Source organism: Boleophthalmus pectinirostris, unplaced genomic scaffold, assembly GCF_026225935.1.
Source record: "Boleophthalmus pectinirostris isolate CB_2022bp ecotype Guang Dong unplaced genomic scaffold, ASM2622593v1 HiC_scaffold_6, whole genome shotgun sequence".
NCBI lineage: Eukaryota > Metazoa > Chordata > Actinopteri > Gobiiformes > Gobiidae > Boleophthalmus > Boleophthalmus pectinirostris.
The window spans coordinates 29,350,325-29,366,978 of record NW_026571447.1 but is presented as its reverse complement, the minus strand read 5'-3'; the positions used below and the strand labels follow the sequence as shown (position 1 = coordinate 29,366,978).

General features: G+C 38.4%; 1 protein-coding gene across 1 annotated transcript; it reads right to left on the bottom strand.

Moving 5' to 3' along the window:
- Positions 1-1,149: 1,149 nt before the first annotated feature.
- On the bottom strand, positions 1,150-15,051 carry LOC110163170 (brain-specific angiogenesis inhibitor 1-associated protein 2-like). Its single transcript, XM_020928105.2, has 15 exons — positions 15,004-15,051; positions 14,285-14,360; positions 13,668-13,754; positions 10,663-10,724; positions 9,920-9,991; positions 8,752-8,889; positions 7,545-7,697; positions 6,830-6,982; positions 6,165-6,375; positions 4,272-4,649; positions 2,603-2,798; positions 2,461-2,523; positions 1,582-1,747; positions 1,467-1,507; positions 1,150-1,222 (listed from the first exon to the last, which is right to left on the bottom strand). The coding sequence occupies exons 1-15, from the start codon at positions 15,049-15,051 to the stop codon at positions 1,150-1,152; spliced, it is 1,917 nt and encodes a 638-aa protein (XP_020783764.2).
- Between the last annotated feature and the right edge of the window lie 1,603 nt (positions 15,052-16,654).

The following is a 16,654-nucleotide window of genomic DNA, read 5'->3' as shown; positions in this document are numbered from 1 at the left end:
GTCCTGTAGAGATTGGCAAATTCAGGATTGAAATGATCCAAATCATTCTAGTGAAGGTGTATGGAGTTTAAAAACACAGTGGAGCACCTCCTGTATTACCACATGACATCACAAGGTGGAACAGAGTGTTTGTGTTTGAAAGAAGGGCACAGTCTAAATGTGGATTTTGTGTTGAATCAGTCAATGGAACAAAACACAACTGCAGGTCTGTTTTTGAGAAGGAAACATTATAACAGATCAGAAAATAGTGTAGTATGGGTCCTTTAATGTTATACTTAGATGGGATTAAGTAAAGATAAATTTTCCTATATATTTTTACACACAGCCTGTATGTAAATTTGTAATGTACAGAAATTCATTAATTACAGTAATCTAGAAAAGGCCTTGACAATGAGAATCCTTTAATTACTGGTGTGTGTATATATAATATTTATGAAGTAGGAGCCTGTCCTCTTCAGATCCTTATAAAATCTACATTTAATATTTAAAGATGCAATGTGTAACTTTCCCGGTGGAGGGTCGACTAACAGCTTATTTCCAGAAGGTGATGTCTTTGTTTTACCAGGAATTTTCTACAGTAAACACATCAATTTTCAAAGAAGCAAGTGATGCCACAAGGCCAAGTTACAGGTCAGATCTGTGCAGAGGTGACTACGCTGACGATAAGAATGCTTAAATGTTTTTTAAGGTATTTTTGAACAATAAAAATACCTGTATTTGACTTAATGTGCGATAGATACATTTTATGGCGTACTGTGGAACATTCCAGCCAAAGCAGTAACATCTCCATGGAGACAATTAGGTGGCGGACCCTCTACCTGAAAAGCAGCATAGTGCACCTTTAACTTTTTGGAGCCAGTCCCTACATCACCTAGTAAAATAATCTCAAATCAAAAACAAGATCTGCATTTTAGTTTAAACTACAAAAGCTGAAAATATGTCAACAAAATACTTTTTAAAATCTATTCTTACATACATCTGTTTGCCATGAAAGCAAAACCAGTTGTGTTATCACGTTTGCATCTGACAGATTTAAAAAATACAGTTTTATCAACAATTGTAAAACAAAACTGGTCAAATATTTCCAGGACTTGAGCAGAGTAGCACTGAGGAAATAACCCGTTGGATGTTCTTGTTGAAGTGAATAACTCACTCAATGATGGGAGCAGAGCGATCATTGGTAACAGTTTTTCTGAGTCGAATGTGCGCAAATGGATTTGGCCTGAAAAGTAAAATTAATAAACAATAGTGGATTAACAATAGATAAAAGTATATACGCTTTAAGACTCTTGGAAGTAAAGAGATAAGGAGAATAAGTCAGGAATGGGACACAGAACGAGACACAGGATTTTGAGAAAAGTTAAAATAAATGGGTAAGATCAGTTCAAAATTTTGGCTGTAACAATACAACAACGAGTACATATTTTCACCACTATTGTTTGCACTAGTTATCTTTTTGTAACTACCTGGTTGGTGATGGAGGTGGTGGGCCCAGTGCTGCAGAGATCTATGGCACAGAAGAGGAAAAAGCATTGGCACAAGTTGTTTTATTTTGTACAAATATAACCTGGGTGTGCTGACCTTGTTGCCCTCGGCGATGCTGTACGGCCTCGGGCGAAAGGTGCTGATTCTCGGAGGAACAGGTTTCTCCTCTTCAGACTCCGGGGTCAGAGCAGGCAGCCCAGATGAGCACAGTTTATCCAGTTGTCCAGTGCTGGTGCTATTTACTTTAGATAACAACAAAGAGCTACAAGAAAAACACATGGAAAATAAACATGGTGAGGTTAGGGTGACCAGGAGTTCCTATTTCCTCGGGACGGTCCCAGTTTTGAGCCCTGTGTCCCCTATCCCAGAAGATTTTTCCAATTTTTCCAGTGATTTGTCCCAGTTTTATACAAGAAATGTCCCAGGTGTCCCTATTTTTGACCAATTTGATCCTTGCCAACAGTAAAGAGAGGAATACATTGTCATTAGTTTAGGTAAAATACAGAAAAGCTGCTTAAAAATGACGAAAACAAAAAGAAAATGGACTATACTGACTCATGTTACTCTTGAAGGGTCTCTGCATAACAATTTTCAATAATTATGCACTCATTTCACAATTTTATTATTACCAAAATCCAAAAAAAACGGGGATGTCCCAGTTGAAATTCTGGGTAAGGTAAATTCTGGGTAAGGTAAACTGTAACTTGATGTGACAGTGATGTTTGTAGATTATTTGAGTGGCGGTTTCAGGATATTTTTCTCAAGTAGCTTATTTCTTTTACTTTTGATTAGTGCACACAAAAAAGGCAATATTCCAAAAACTACAGAAAAATGAAAGAAATTGCAGTGAGACAATGGAAAGGTTTTGAAATAATTAATACATCTATAACTTTTAAATCTAGGTTAGTATTTGTATAGAACATAATCTACAAACTACTTTTATTTGACTTTTGCCGTAAACAATTTTAGACCTACCCCTCAGTATTGTCGATGTTACTGTTGAGTGGTTGGGTGTAGGAGAAAGGGAACCAGCCTTTTCTGTAATGTAAAAACAAAAATTTTAAAGGCAAATACTGAATTAATACATTTTTATCTGGTATCCCAAACACGACCGTACCGTCCCGTGCGGTCGTTTTGCCCATAGTGCCACCCGTCTCTCGGCTCAGAGATCAGAAGCGAGATGTTGTCGCCGGGCAGAAAAGGCAGGAGACACGCCCCTCCACTGACTCCGGTCTGGGGCTCTGGAGTGTGAGCGAACAGGGCCTCCACTCGAGTAGGGCCCAGGAGAGGGAGGAGCCGAGGAAGAGTGGAGCCTACGGCAGATAGAGGCGAAGAAAACATTTGCAATTAAGTATTTGTGCTTTTCATATCACCCCATTACAACATTTTAAAGTATATTTTAAAACTGAAGGGAAGAATGTTAAGTTTAGAATTTCAAGTTGTAACTGTGTAACTTTTCTAGTTATCATTTTGCCAACACAGTATGGCCTTAAACTTATCTATATTGCATGCATTCTCACGTTTACATAGTGCACCTTTTGATATAATGTAAGTGAAATGGTGCCACAAATTTGTGAAACCAATCTCTAACAAAAACCTTTCAGCATATACTAGATTTTCAGTTTGGTTATTTCTGTCTCCCATTTGCCCTCCATCTGAATCTTGATTGCTGGATTTTAAGTGTCACTGCAGTCCAAACACAGCTGCTAATGAGTATCACGTGTCTCTCAAATGCAGAAGACATCTCCTCTCAAAAAACCTCATAACATTCAGAACAAAATCTATAACTTGTTTTGCCTGAGAAAAATACAAGTATAGTGCCTCGAATGTTGATTCTCAATCTTCCAAGTTTGTATTTATTTATTTATTTTTTTTATGTATAAGCTGCCATGTTTCTTTTGACATGAATTGACCATGTGTCATGTGTCTCTCTGACTGGATAACTGAGGAGATTCCAGACCAGACCTACGCATGTTGCAAAGTTTTGTCATAGCATGTGCTTTTAGCTGGCCAGGTAAGGTTATGTATGCATCTAACGTTTAACAGAGATGGACTATCTGTTGGCTGTTTACTAGAACCGTCAAAGATGGGAATAGGCCTACAACGGCAGAACTACCTAATGATAATATAAAACTTGCCTCCACCTCAATCATCCATATGCTGACCCCATCTGATAGTGTGACCTCACCAGTGGTGTAGTGGGGATTTTTTAAGTGTTGGCACGTGATTCATGATGTCATAGATGTAAAACCAGGACTACAGCAGGACTAAACCAGGACTAATCTTGGACTTGAGAGTGAGAGAGAGAACCCCAAGCCTGCGGAGCACAGTGTCCGCAAAGTGCAACTGAGCAACAGCTGCGCTTAGCCTCGTGGGGTGTGGAGCACTGCGCTGGTCCTTTCTCCTGTGGTCACCCGACAGTCTACGTGGGTGCACCTCCGGGCGGGTTCCGACACTCAGCCCTGGTTCAGTTCTGGTTCAGTCCTAGTTTAGTCCTATTTTAGTCTTGTTTAAGTCCTAGTTCAGTCCTCCTGTTTCAGTCCTGGGATCAGTCCTGGTCCCCTCATGTCTCAGGTCACTATAGGACAGTACTGCAGATATCATGAGTCTATGCAGGTTGTTTTCACCATTGCCAGTAGCTCAGGTTTGACATTTAAGTTGCAGCTATTTTATATTGTTATTTTCATATCTCACATCCGGTGGGTGGACGGTGTATCCCCACATAACACACCCACTACACCCCTGGACCTCACATTACAGAATCTGAAAATGACCAGTAGCTTTACCTTGGAATCCAGTGTGTCTGTTCTCTGCCCCGGGGCGTCTGGGCAGTGGCAGTGTGGCAGTAGCAGACATCTCCACCCCCCTCAGGAGCCAGGGGTTATGTGAGGGCTGGAGGCTCGACCCGGGACCTGCCCCCTGTAGGAGCTGCACAGGGGTCATGGATCTGGAGAGGGGTGCACTGTGGGGCAGAGGTGGACTGTGGGGGGCGCTGTGGGAGATGGGGAGGGTCATGCCCTGAGCGGAGCTGGAGCTCGGGGGCACCTGGCTGAGGGGCATGACGGTGGACGGGATGAGGCACGGAGACAGGTTAGACGTGTTTGTGGAGAGGAGCTGTCCTGGACCTGAGCTGAGAGGAGGAGAGGCAGCAGGACCCAAGCCACCTACGAAAGTCACAGGTAATAAGTTAATCTTCCATAGAGGTTATGAACTGATGTCATTTTGTTCCAAAAAAATGCATCTCAACATCCCCAGCATGTGTTTCTTAGCTTTTTTATCCCCTCATTTTTGTCTGTGGCATAATTATTTTCACCCCATAGCAATTAGTTCTTCCACACAGGGACTTAAAAATTTCTTATTTAAGGAGAGGAAGATTTAATTCAACTGTGTAACTGTTATCTAATACTGTTAAGTTGATTTTAGTAAGTAAGTAAAGTTTATTTATAAAGCACTTTTCACAGACATATTGAAGGTCACAAAGTGCTTCACATACAAACGATAAAAAACAGCATAATATACATTCATAATAAAATCAGTCATAGCAGCTCAAAATCTGATGGGGCGGGAATGCTTGTTCAAAGAGAAAAGTTTTTAGTTTCTTGTTAAACGCATCTACACTATCTAGAGAGGGTAGGTAAGGAGGCAGTTCATTCCAGAGTTTAGGGGAGACAGCTTGAAAGGATCCGTCGCCTCATGTTTTAAAGATTGTCCGAGGGACCTTGAGCAAGTTTTGGCTGGCAGACCTCAGGCTATGGGCAGTGGTGTACGGCTTTATCAGATCTGTGATGTAAGCTGGAGCCTGGACCCTAAAGGTCAGCACCAGGATCTTAAAGTGGACACGAAAAAGAACAGGGAGCCAATGTAAGGATTTTAAGATCAGAGTGATATGCGCTCTCCTACTGCAGCAGGGCAAAGAGCAGAGTTTTGGACCCTCAGCAGCCGGGTAAGTACATTACCATCTCTAACTCAGCTTTAGAAATCATCATGCGAAGTTTAACTGTGTTTTGCAGTTGGAAAAAGCAGTTTTTAGTGAGCTGCTTAGAGTGGTGTTCTAAAGATGTCGCATCATCAAAAAATACTCCTAGATTTATTAAGTTGTTTTTAGTTGAATTTTCCAGCCTAAGTGCTGTTTAATGTTGGGGACAGCACTTTCTGGGGCAACAATAAGAGTCTCAGTTTTGTCTGGATTCAACTGAAGGCTGTTATCACTGTTTTAGAAGTCAGTTACAAACTAAATATTTAGCACAATTGTAGAGTGTTGTATTTGTTATTAAATGTAGCAGCTCTTTCGCATTTTAGATGTGTTTTGAGCTCTTATAGAAGTCAATGTCATTACTTGTTCACTAATACATTTCCAGTGGTTGTGATGTTGTGATGACCTCTACAGTGATTGTGAGGGTCAATAAAACAACAACAATGAAAACATTCACAATATAATCATATGAATTACAGTAATTATGACTTCGATTTGTCAACTTGCCTAACTTTTTAGTTTGTGGATCATTATTGAATGTATGTCTCCAGATCTTGAACTAGGTTAGGCCAGGACTAACTAAGATGAAGATTTTTTCCTATCATGCATGTTTTGGGCTGCCAGTTATTGTGACTAATCAAAAAAAAAAAAAGGATTTCTCTTTTCACAATGATGAAAATGTGATAATTTAACATTGTAGCCCCACCTTCAGAGAGGGGCGTGCTGCAGTGTTGTGGAGATGCTCCAGATGAGGACCCCCCTGTGGCTCCCCCGGACTCAGAGGAGGAATGAGCAGCTTGGGGGGAGTCCTGGGACAGAGAAGGGTCGCTGTGAGAGGCTGAGGGAACAGAGCGCTGCTGCTGTGACCGGCCCGAGTCCCCGTTCTGCAGAGGCGGCACCTCCTGAACTGACAACCTCTGAAAACAAAAAGGTCACAAGATACATTTGTAAAATGTTTTCATGTATTCCATCATTAGATGTAAAACCTGTGCCTCCTCCTGTCTTACTATATCCTGTCTCCACAACTTCTGGCCGTGATTGAGAGGAGCATTAACCAATTAGAGGAACACATGGATCATTGTAAGAGTAAAAAAGATAGGTGAAAAAAATAACTGGGAGTAGATTTTGCTGAATCAACAAGGGAAGCATTAAATTTTGTGAATCTGAAATAAAAGAAGTAATTTATTTCCTTCTAAATGTTATGTGTTATGTTATATTAAAGATGACATTAGAGACATGCCCATGAAATAACTTTTAAAATTAAAGTTAAAAGTTAAAGTTTTTAATTATTGTTTAATTAACTCTCTGTTTTTTCAAACATTTTTCTTGTTCATGAGTGACCCTTCCCCTTGATACTTGCACTACACTGACCTGTTCGGACTGTCCTGGTTTGTGCTTGAGGGCCTCGGTGGTGCTCTGCGGCGCCGTGTGGCGGAGCAGGTTCAGGGCGCGCTCCGGCAGTTTGGTCGGCTGAGAACACGACTGTTGCCACGACGACAACTTCTGGGACAGGAGCTCCTTCACCTGATCAGAGGAGGAAAAAAACGTTTGACATTTACACAGACCACCAACAAAATCCTGGTTGGTGGTCTACATAATGACATACTAAGAACAAATTAACTAATAATTCTTCACAAACCTTTTACACTATGTAGGCTACCATTTAATTTAAAATGTGGCCTTCCAAGTATTACCCGACCAAAACCAATCAATCAGTCTAATCTAATAAATGAAAAACTGCACTGCCATGAGACTGCCTGACTCTTTCCTGATCCTGATCAGTCCTTCTGCTGCACTAAGACTACCCAAAGTGCTTAAATTGTGCCTGTTGTAAAGTTTATTGATTGATTGGTTAATTTTCAGTAATCCAAGTCTAAAACAGACCTACACCATTGGTAGATCTTCTAAATAAGTGTAAACTCAAATAAGAACAAAGTATTAGGGCTATTCTAGTCTAAATTAAGCAGACACTAAAACCAGAACTCACGTGTCGTATCACCACAAGCACAAACTTGATTGTGCTTGTAGGCCTATGTAAAAAAAAATTCTATGGTTTGTTTATTTTAGCTTTGTACAGTTGAGTCACCTTTGAGTGGTAGTTGATGAGTATTTTTGTGACACAGCACTGTCTGTCCACTAAGAAGCAGTATCGCCTCCTTTCCTCCGTCAGTGCCGACCTGTAACCCGTGGCAACCAGAGCGTCCAACTCTCCTTGGCGGCGGCTCATCAGCTCCACGAACTGAAGGCAGAGGTCAGAAACATTACACTGTGAAACCACTGTACCAGCTGAAAATGTACATGAAGTAAAGCTTTTTTTTTTTTTGCTGCATTTCAAATAAAATACCTACATGCATGTGACCTATCCTCCTCCAGCTTTTTAACCTAAAAAGTCTCAATCAAAATAATGTTTTTCTTAATGCGTCCTTAATCTAAGTGGTCTTGCATCTCCATAATCCTGACTCTTATTTGATCTGGAGGTGAAGTATGGTTTTAACTTTCTATTTCTATGGAGTCCAGATGAAATACCACCTTCAGAAAACTAAATACTGTACCTTTAACTTACAGAAACTGGTTTTCAACATTAATTGCCTGAACAAGCAACACAGACTTGTAATTCTATGACGTAAAAAAAACCAAACAAAAACATTTTAACTAATCCAAAAAAGATAAATATAGCAAATTCAAGCCATCTAAGGTTATGTCGTAATGTGTTTTTGCAGAAAGTGTAAAGCAAAGTTCACGCTGTGTGGCACAATAGGGTGACCTTTCGTATGGGACACATGATTTACAGTGCAACTAATGGAGTTGGTCTTTTATATGAGACCCGTTATAGCTTACTTTAACACTGCTTAAATCCACTCAGCCTCTTATAGGATTGGTATATTTGTGAATGAACCTTTTGTGCTTTTCTCTGCTTTACTTGTTCTTTGCTAAACTAATCTGCCCTCGTTTAATCACTGTTTTAATCTCTTATACGATGGACAGCTATACATAGATATAACCAGTTTGTTTCAGTGGACATGCTGTTGCTTTTGCTTGAATGTTTCAGAATGTGGCATTGAACGTACGTCTAGGTTGTATTCAATTACAGGTTTTGATGAATAGCTTGGAAAACGTGCATTCTTACTTCTATACACAAATCTGACCTGTAACTTGGCCTGGTTGTGACACTACTTTACTAAATGGAGATAAATAGGTTTAATGCCATACTGTGAAACATTCCAGGCACAGCTATACATAGTGCATCTTTAATCTTATGCTGTGTTTTTGCCTTACGGTGAGGTTATAGTTACCTGCATCTCGCGGTCTCCATATTTGTTCGGGTGTCGGCTGGCCTGGCTTTTCCTGCGGAGTTTCTTGAGTTGAGACTGACAACGTTCAATTGACTCTGATTTAGACCTGCGCTCGCCCTGGTACTTCTTCAGTGTTGCCTAAACAGAAAGAGATGTAAAACACATCAATCAATACTCTAATATGAAAACAGTTCATATCAGTTCTGCTATCAAATTTAGAGACTCATTATGCTGCTTTCTGATCTATGTTATAATGTTGATTCCTCATCACAAACACACCTGGAGTTGTGTTTTGTTTCAATCACATGTTTAAAACACAAATTCAAGTTCTTCCCTCAAACAGAAAAGACTCGGTTCCACCCTGTGATGTCATGTGGTAATACAGGAAGTGTTCCGATGTGTTTTTAAACTCCATAGATCTTCACTAGAATCGTTCAAATGATTTCAGCCCTGGAATTGCCAATCTCTACTGAACTAAAGGTAAAATGTAGCTGTTAACTTGAAATCTTGAAATCTACCACTACATGACATCAGAAAGTGGAACAGAGCATTTTGAGCTTTGGAGATGTAGACAAACTAATAATAAAGATTTACTCAAACATGTGTGAATGAAAGAAAACGCAACTTCATGTTGAGGAAGTAACAATATTCTAACATGGCTTAAAGCTCACAAGAGTCAATTTGTGTTATATAGGACCTTTAAAAAAATAGTGTCAGGTATTTCAGAAATATATTATTACCAACTAATACGCAAAATACAGACATATTTTACACAAAAAAATCAATACATTCATTGTGTTCATCAAAAGCCAATTTAACTTTCAAATAACAACAAAAATAATGTAGAATAGATGAATAACAAAGACATAATACTACTCGTGATAAACAAATGGGCAAAATATCTTTCTTTTTAAACAGCTGTATTGTCTTCATTATATTACATCAGAGTCAAAAAGGTAGTAGGATCTACATAACTTTTATTTTTTGCCAACTCCTTTTTGAATATTTGTTATTTTTTTTAACCTTTTTGGGTGTATTCAACACTTCAAGTCACTCACTCAATCAAACTTAACAAACAGCAATAATTAAAAACATAAAATTTTAATAACAGACCAAATAGATTAAACAGGATTTACTCTACAAGGTAAAGTAACTGATGGAGACTTACTGTGAGGTATTTGATGTCCAGCTCCAACTTCTGCTCCAGCTGAGCCAATAGTTCAGAGTGAAACAGCTTCAGCTGTGGAAAAAAACAACAACATTTGTTTATTGACCTTTACTTAACCAGGGTAGTTCTTTTTCTGGTGAGTCTAAACTCCAGAAGGGACCCTATTGTACATGTTTTAGTGGTACAGGAAACCAAAGCACCCAAAAGAAACCCACGCAGGCACAGGTAGAACAAACAAACAAACTCCGCACCACCCCAGAATCAAACCCAGGACCTTCTTGTTGTGAGGCTAGAGTGCTAACAGCTGTGCCACATGCCATCCTTAAAAACATGTGAGTGTTCACAGCAAGCAGGACAAAATACATGAAGAATATCCTCTTGTAACATATTATATGTTACACTATTTTAAAGACCTGATGTCAAAATCTGGTTTATGGTTAATGTCTCTGCAGTCTGTGTCTAACATATGAACTGGCACAAAGTTCAGTGTACACTCTGTTTTCACAATATTGCCAAAATGTAGTGATATCTGCACATAAACAGAAAGCTTGAGGACACTAGATCAAGTAATATTGCCAGATTATAAACAAATTCAACATGTTTTTTGTTTAGATTTTTTTTTTTTTAATAATTGTGCTTCACCCATTAAGTACTTAGTCTCTGTTCTCTGTTTGAAATAAGAACATTATCAAATTACAGAACATAAACACAACCTATTATAAATATAAAATGTATTATCTTACCACATCTTCCAGCTGCACTTGGATCTGTCTGTGGACTTCTGCCATTTGAAATAATGTGTCTCCTGTGAAGATTAAATAAGTTTTCTTAATAAAGGATTCCATTGTAGCTTTGGGATGGTTGACTAATTGAAGACCAGAAAGCTTGCAGAAGTTTACATTTTTCTACACAGCAAAAGATTTGTTCTAAATAGCAACATCTTTGTAATTGTGATCAGTTCAGTTCAGCTCAGGACATTTGCCCCTTGCACTGGTACCATAAATGAACCAGGACTAAACCAAATGGAAATCAGTGTTTGAAAAGACCCAGCCTGGTCAAACAGCAAACCAAACCACTCTATAATCAAGGCTATAGAACTAAACCAGGACTAAGCATAGTCTGTACAGGGTTAACTACAAGAGACTAACCAGGACTAAACCAGGCACAACCAGAACTAACCCAAATGGACTTCAGTGTTTGTTGAGTTTGTGTCAGTCCTGGTCTCACATCACAAACCCAGACTATACAAAATAACTAAACCACGACTATGCATGATCTTTTAATTTGTACTTATACATTTATATAATTATACCTTATTTAACACCTTGACCTGTCTCTTGCTACTTTTATGCTACTTATTTGGAATTTATTATCACCATTTATATTTTTTTACTCTTTGTTATTAAATTATTGTGATGTGTGAGCTACTGTGTCCAAATAATTTCCCTTGTGGATCAATAAAGTTTGTCTAAGTCTAAGTCTAAGTCTGAACCATGATCAGTGCACTATAGTTAAGCTTCCAGAATTACAACAGGACTAGCCTAAGACTAAAACCAGGACTTGGCTGTTGACCTCTTGTTGGACCCAAAGATCTTTTTGCTTGATACATTTCCTGATGGTCTTTCTCATGATTAATGTTTTCTGTTGCATCTTCTTCTGATGACTGCAAGAAAAACGATCATGATCTACTGGCTGAAACTTGAGACACTGACCATTGATCAGTGGATATCAAAAGTCAGACGTTTATACAGTTTAAACAATGGAACTTTTAATGCAGGAGTGTCAAACTCAAATTCACTGAGGGCCAAAAAACTGAGAAGTTGTGGGCTAAACTAAATATTTATTGAAAAATTTCAACAACATCTGCTGTTGTTTTCTCTTCTTTCGAAATATGTGTTAAACCTTTTCTTATTAAAATAAATGTTTAATAATAGTTTTGCTTAAACATTGAATCCAGAACAATCATAATATAAAATAATAAAACTATTTTAAATAAATAATGTCTCTACAGCCTATCTGTAGTCGGCGGGCCAGCTCTAATACATATTTGATATGATCTCAAAGGCCAAATATAATTATAATGTGGGCCAAATCTGACCCCCGGGCCTGAGTTTTACATGGCTAACATGGTTAACGTCTTAACTACATCTCAAGGTACTTTTGAAAAGAAGTGGGATCCAATTATTGACTTTTTCAAATAAGACACTTATGCCTTATTTTTTATTTATTTTTATTTTTTATCTATTGTTGTTATTTTTTCTTCTAGAAAAAAGGGGAAAAATAAATAAATAAATATACAAATTGTGTGAGGGCCCGGTCACAGAACACTGTTGATGAGAATTGATTTGAGGCAATAAAAGTTCAAAACCAAAACTACCCCGGATTAGGGTTTGTAAAGGCTATGCAGGCATAAACCAAGACTATACAAAGGAACTAAACCAGGACTAAGCATGCTCTGTAGTGTGGTTTAGAGGTCTAAGCTGTGATCAATGCAGTAGAGTTAAAATTCCAGAACTAAACCAGGTCTAAACCAGGATTTAAACCTGGAATTATCCTGGACTATACCAAGACTAAACCTGGACTAACCCGGATGGACCTCACTGTGTAAAGTCTGCGTAGGCCCTGGTCACACAGCTCATAGTATGCGGTGGTTGGCATGTGGCCCTCTGGCTCCTGCTGCCTCCCCCGCTGTTTGCAGCATTACAATGAGATCATGTGGTGTTGTTAATCTCTCAACAATGACCCCACTCACTCCACTTCCCTCTGTTCACTTTCTCTGGACCCTTCTTGTCTTCATCTCCTGCACTTTTATAAACACACACACACACAATGCTGTCAGCTTCTTCACAGATGCCAGAGTATCGTAAAGAAGACATATAGTGCTTTTATCTGCTATAGAGTAATAATCTATGACACCCATGAATCATTATGTTAGAATTTGGCCATTTTAAGTCTCAATATTGATCTAAGCAGCATATTTTTTTTCATTTGTACTAAAATGACTACATGGCGATGCCAAATCCAGCATGTATTTGTATGCACCAATGACGAAAATAAAACTGAAGAAAGAAGTAAAGAGCAATGTATTGGTGGCGGTGAAAATGGGAGTCAATCAGTGAATGCAATGAATGTCTTGAAGCAGCAGAGAATTGAAAAAAATAAATTAGTTACTCAAACATGGATGAATGACTCTAAATATTCAAGTATGTAAATGAGAAGGGAAACAACTATAACATGGTTTAAAGCTCTAAAGGTGATTTTGCATAGTAGGTCTCCTTTATCTTTTTTACCTCTTTTTTACCTTTACCTTTTGTTGTAAATACTTGTGTTTAGGGGTGTGCAAAAATATTGAAACATCAATATATCGTATCGTTTAATGTGATGATACAGTATCGATATCGGGGACTGCTGTATCAATATATCGCCAAGAGTATTTTTCTGGTATATTTTACTAAAAAATTTTGTTACAGAGCTATATTTGAAATATATCATATTGAATTGAAAGCTCACTGTATCGAGATATGTAACGTATCGGCAACTTTTTAATGATACCCAGCCCTACTTGTGTTTGTCTGGTAACATTAGTCAGGGTTTAAACCATCTTCAGTCCATGTTTAGTCCTGGCTTAGTTCTGGTGTACCTGCATATACTGTTATATGAACATTCCCATGGTATGTTTGTGTCCCAAAGGTGTCTTGTTGCCAATCTCTTACAAATAAAACAGCGTTCGGTCTATGCATTCACTTACCCAGTTCTTTAGAACCTTGGCTGTCACTGGCCAGTTCCCCAAGTTTTACCAAAGCATCAAAGTAGCCCTTGGCAGCCACTGTGACTCCTGAGAAATACAAGCGTTTGGGATGAGAATCAAACACAAGTTATATACAGGAGAAGGAGAAAAAAATACATTACATTTTAACTAACATTTCTTATCATTTACTGAAAAGTTTTCAAACACCTATATAGCAACAGTTTAATTGTAATTAATTGCATAACTGTTAAAAAATTAAGTCAGTGAAGCCTTTGTACATGTGATAAACAAAACTCACTTGTCAAGGTATTTTTATTCAAAGTGAAAAAACATGTACTAGTCTTATTTAAAGGTGCACTACGAATTCTTTCCCTATCAGCTTGTCTCCATGGAATGCTATAGTTTCATGAATGTTCCAGTATGGCATTAAATACACAGTATTTATCTTCCATTTGTTTCATTACAGATGTTTTTTTCCTTCTGCATTCTTGCTTTTACTGGGGCCCTGCTTGTGGCCTGCATCTCCAAGGAGACAAGCAAGTGGCCCTCCACCAGAAAGTTACATACTGCAGTTTTAATATTTCAGGTTAGTAATAATAAGGTGCTGTTTAACAAACCTGTCAGGGCTTTCTCGTAGTGTTTCCCCATGATCACAAAGTTCTTTAAACTGGGGTTGAACTGCTCCAAAATCCCCTGAAAAACACAACACGCGAATTTGGGTAGTACAATGAATCAAGATTTAATAGTAATAATAATTATTTCTCAAAACAATTGCAAAAAAGCAATAATAATAAATAAAAGTCTATAAACCAGTACTTTGAAACACAATTGACTCTTGTGAGTTTTCAGTCATGTTATAATGCTGTTACCTCATTAAAAACAGACCTGGAGTTGTGCTTTGTGTCATGTCATTCACACATCCTTTATTATTAGTCTGCCTACATTTCCAAAAATCAGAATGCTCTGTTCCACCTTGTTATGTCATAACTAGTTTTCAATTTAAAGCTACTTTTAACCTTTTGTTCAGTAGAGTTTGGCAAGTGTGGGCTGAAATTATCCAAATGATTCTAATGAAGGTGTATGAAGGTTAAAAACACAGTGGAGCACTTCCTGTTTTACCACATGATATCACAAGATTAAACAGCCTAATTAAACAGGATTTGTGTGTTAAACATGTGTGAATGAAACAAAAACAAAACTCCAGGCATGTTTTTGATGAGCAAATAACATTATAACAGATCACAAAATAGGGACATATGGCCCCTTTAATTGTGAATATTTACTGAAAATGCAACAAATTACTCAACAAATTCAACCAAAACCAACAGCTGTGTACCTTATAGACATTTTCAGTCATTTTGTTCACTTCTTCAGTCCGAGACATTCTTTCTTCTTAATTTTTTCTCCCAAATTCTGCTCAAAAGGTCCAGCCAAGAAGTTTAGGGTTTCAGTTGTTACAAACCTTCAAGATACAGAAAATAAAATGAAGCATAAAACAGTGATATTATGACAAACATTTACTGTGATAGGACTATTGTACATTCAAACTCAAACAAGACACATTTTAACAGGGGCTTGCTGTGTTTTTACTTGGATTGGTCCTCCTGGTTTTATCCTGTTTTAGTCCTGTTTAAGTCTTGGTTTAGCTTTGGAAGGAACACTACTAAGCAAAGCCTCTGAAGTACAGTTTCTAAAGTTTAATCAGTTTCACTGATGTTTTAACTAGAGCCAGACCGATATATCGGCCGGCCGATATTATCGGCTGGCCGATATTATCGGCCAATATGGGCACCTGGAGACATATCGGCTATCGGCCGATATGCTTGCTGATATGGGCCAATATTTCACGTGGGCATGTTATACCTCGTTATAAATCTTAGACTCTCTACATTATGTTCATATAATCCAATTTATAGACAGATAAATGTCCTAATATGTGGCTCCGCATCAGTATTTATTTGCGGTGTAATTTGTCTGTGTCCGTACTGTCCCTGAACACACCCCCAGAGTCACGTCACTTCACTCACGTGCTATTGTTTACACCCGCAGCGGTGCGCAACACTGAGATTATATTATTTTTACGGACAATCGTCTTGATTCTGGATTAAAAGGACTTTTATTGGTGCAAACTTGTGATGTGAGGAGGAGCCTGTGTGAGCAGTGAGTGTTGGAAATATGTTAACTTTGAAGCTAGTTAGCTGTTAGCTGCTGTAGCTCCCGCACATAAACAGGCTGTTTTCTATTGGCCTATTGTAAAGTGACTGTATTGTCCGTATATTTGCTACTGGACCTGCATTGATATGTAAATGAGCTGTGAATAGACGTGTGAATGATCCACATTATGCATATAATTAATTACCGCGGTGCGCACGTTTTTACGGCTAAAGGCTAATAGCGCTAGTTTACTAGCTAGGAGTTATGGGTCGGTCGCGATCGAAGCGGCTCTTAGAGCCGACTCTTTGAAGCGAACAACAGGAGCATGTTTCTTATTGGGAGCCGTGTTTTCTTTTTCTCACTTTTTCTCTTCAAGCCGCTTGTAGACCCGTAGTTTGACAGCAGCAGCGGCTGAAAACGAAACTTTCAGAAATATGCGTGTGCATAGGATTTTTTTTTTTTAAAGTGCATATTTGGCTGCAGTTCAGCATAAAATGAATAAACCAGGACTAATCTTGGTCTTGAGAGAGAGATAGAGACCGAGTCCCGACACTCAGTCCTGGTTCAGTTCTGGTTTAGTCCTGTTTCACACATGGTTTAAATCTGTTTTAGTCCTGGTTTAGTCCTTTTTCAGTCCTGGTTCAGTTTTAGTTTAGTCCTGCTTGCAACAAAACAATCTCAAGAGTCACTTGGGAGCCGAAAATGCCAGCTGCTTTAGTGAGCCGAGCCAAAAGAGCCAGTTCTCCAAAAAAAAAAAAACTGGAATACCCATCACTAGTAGCTAGAATGTGATGCAAAAATGCTATTAGGCCAATCTACTGTATGTAAATATG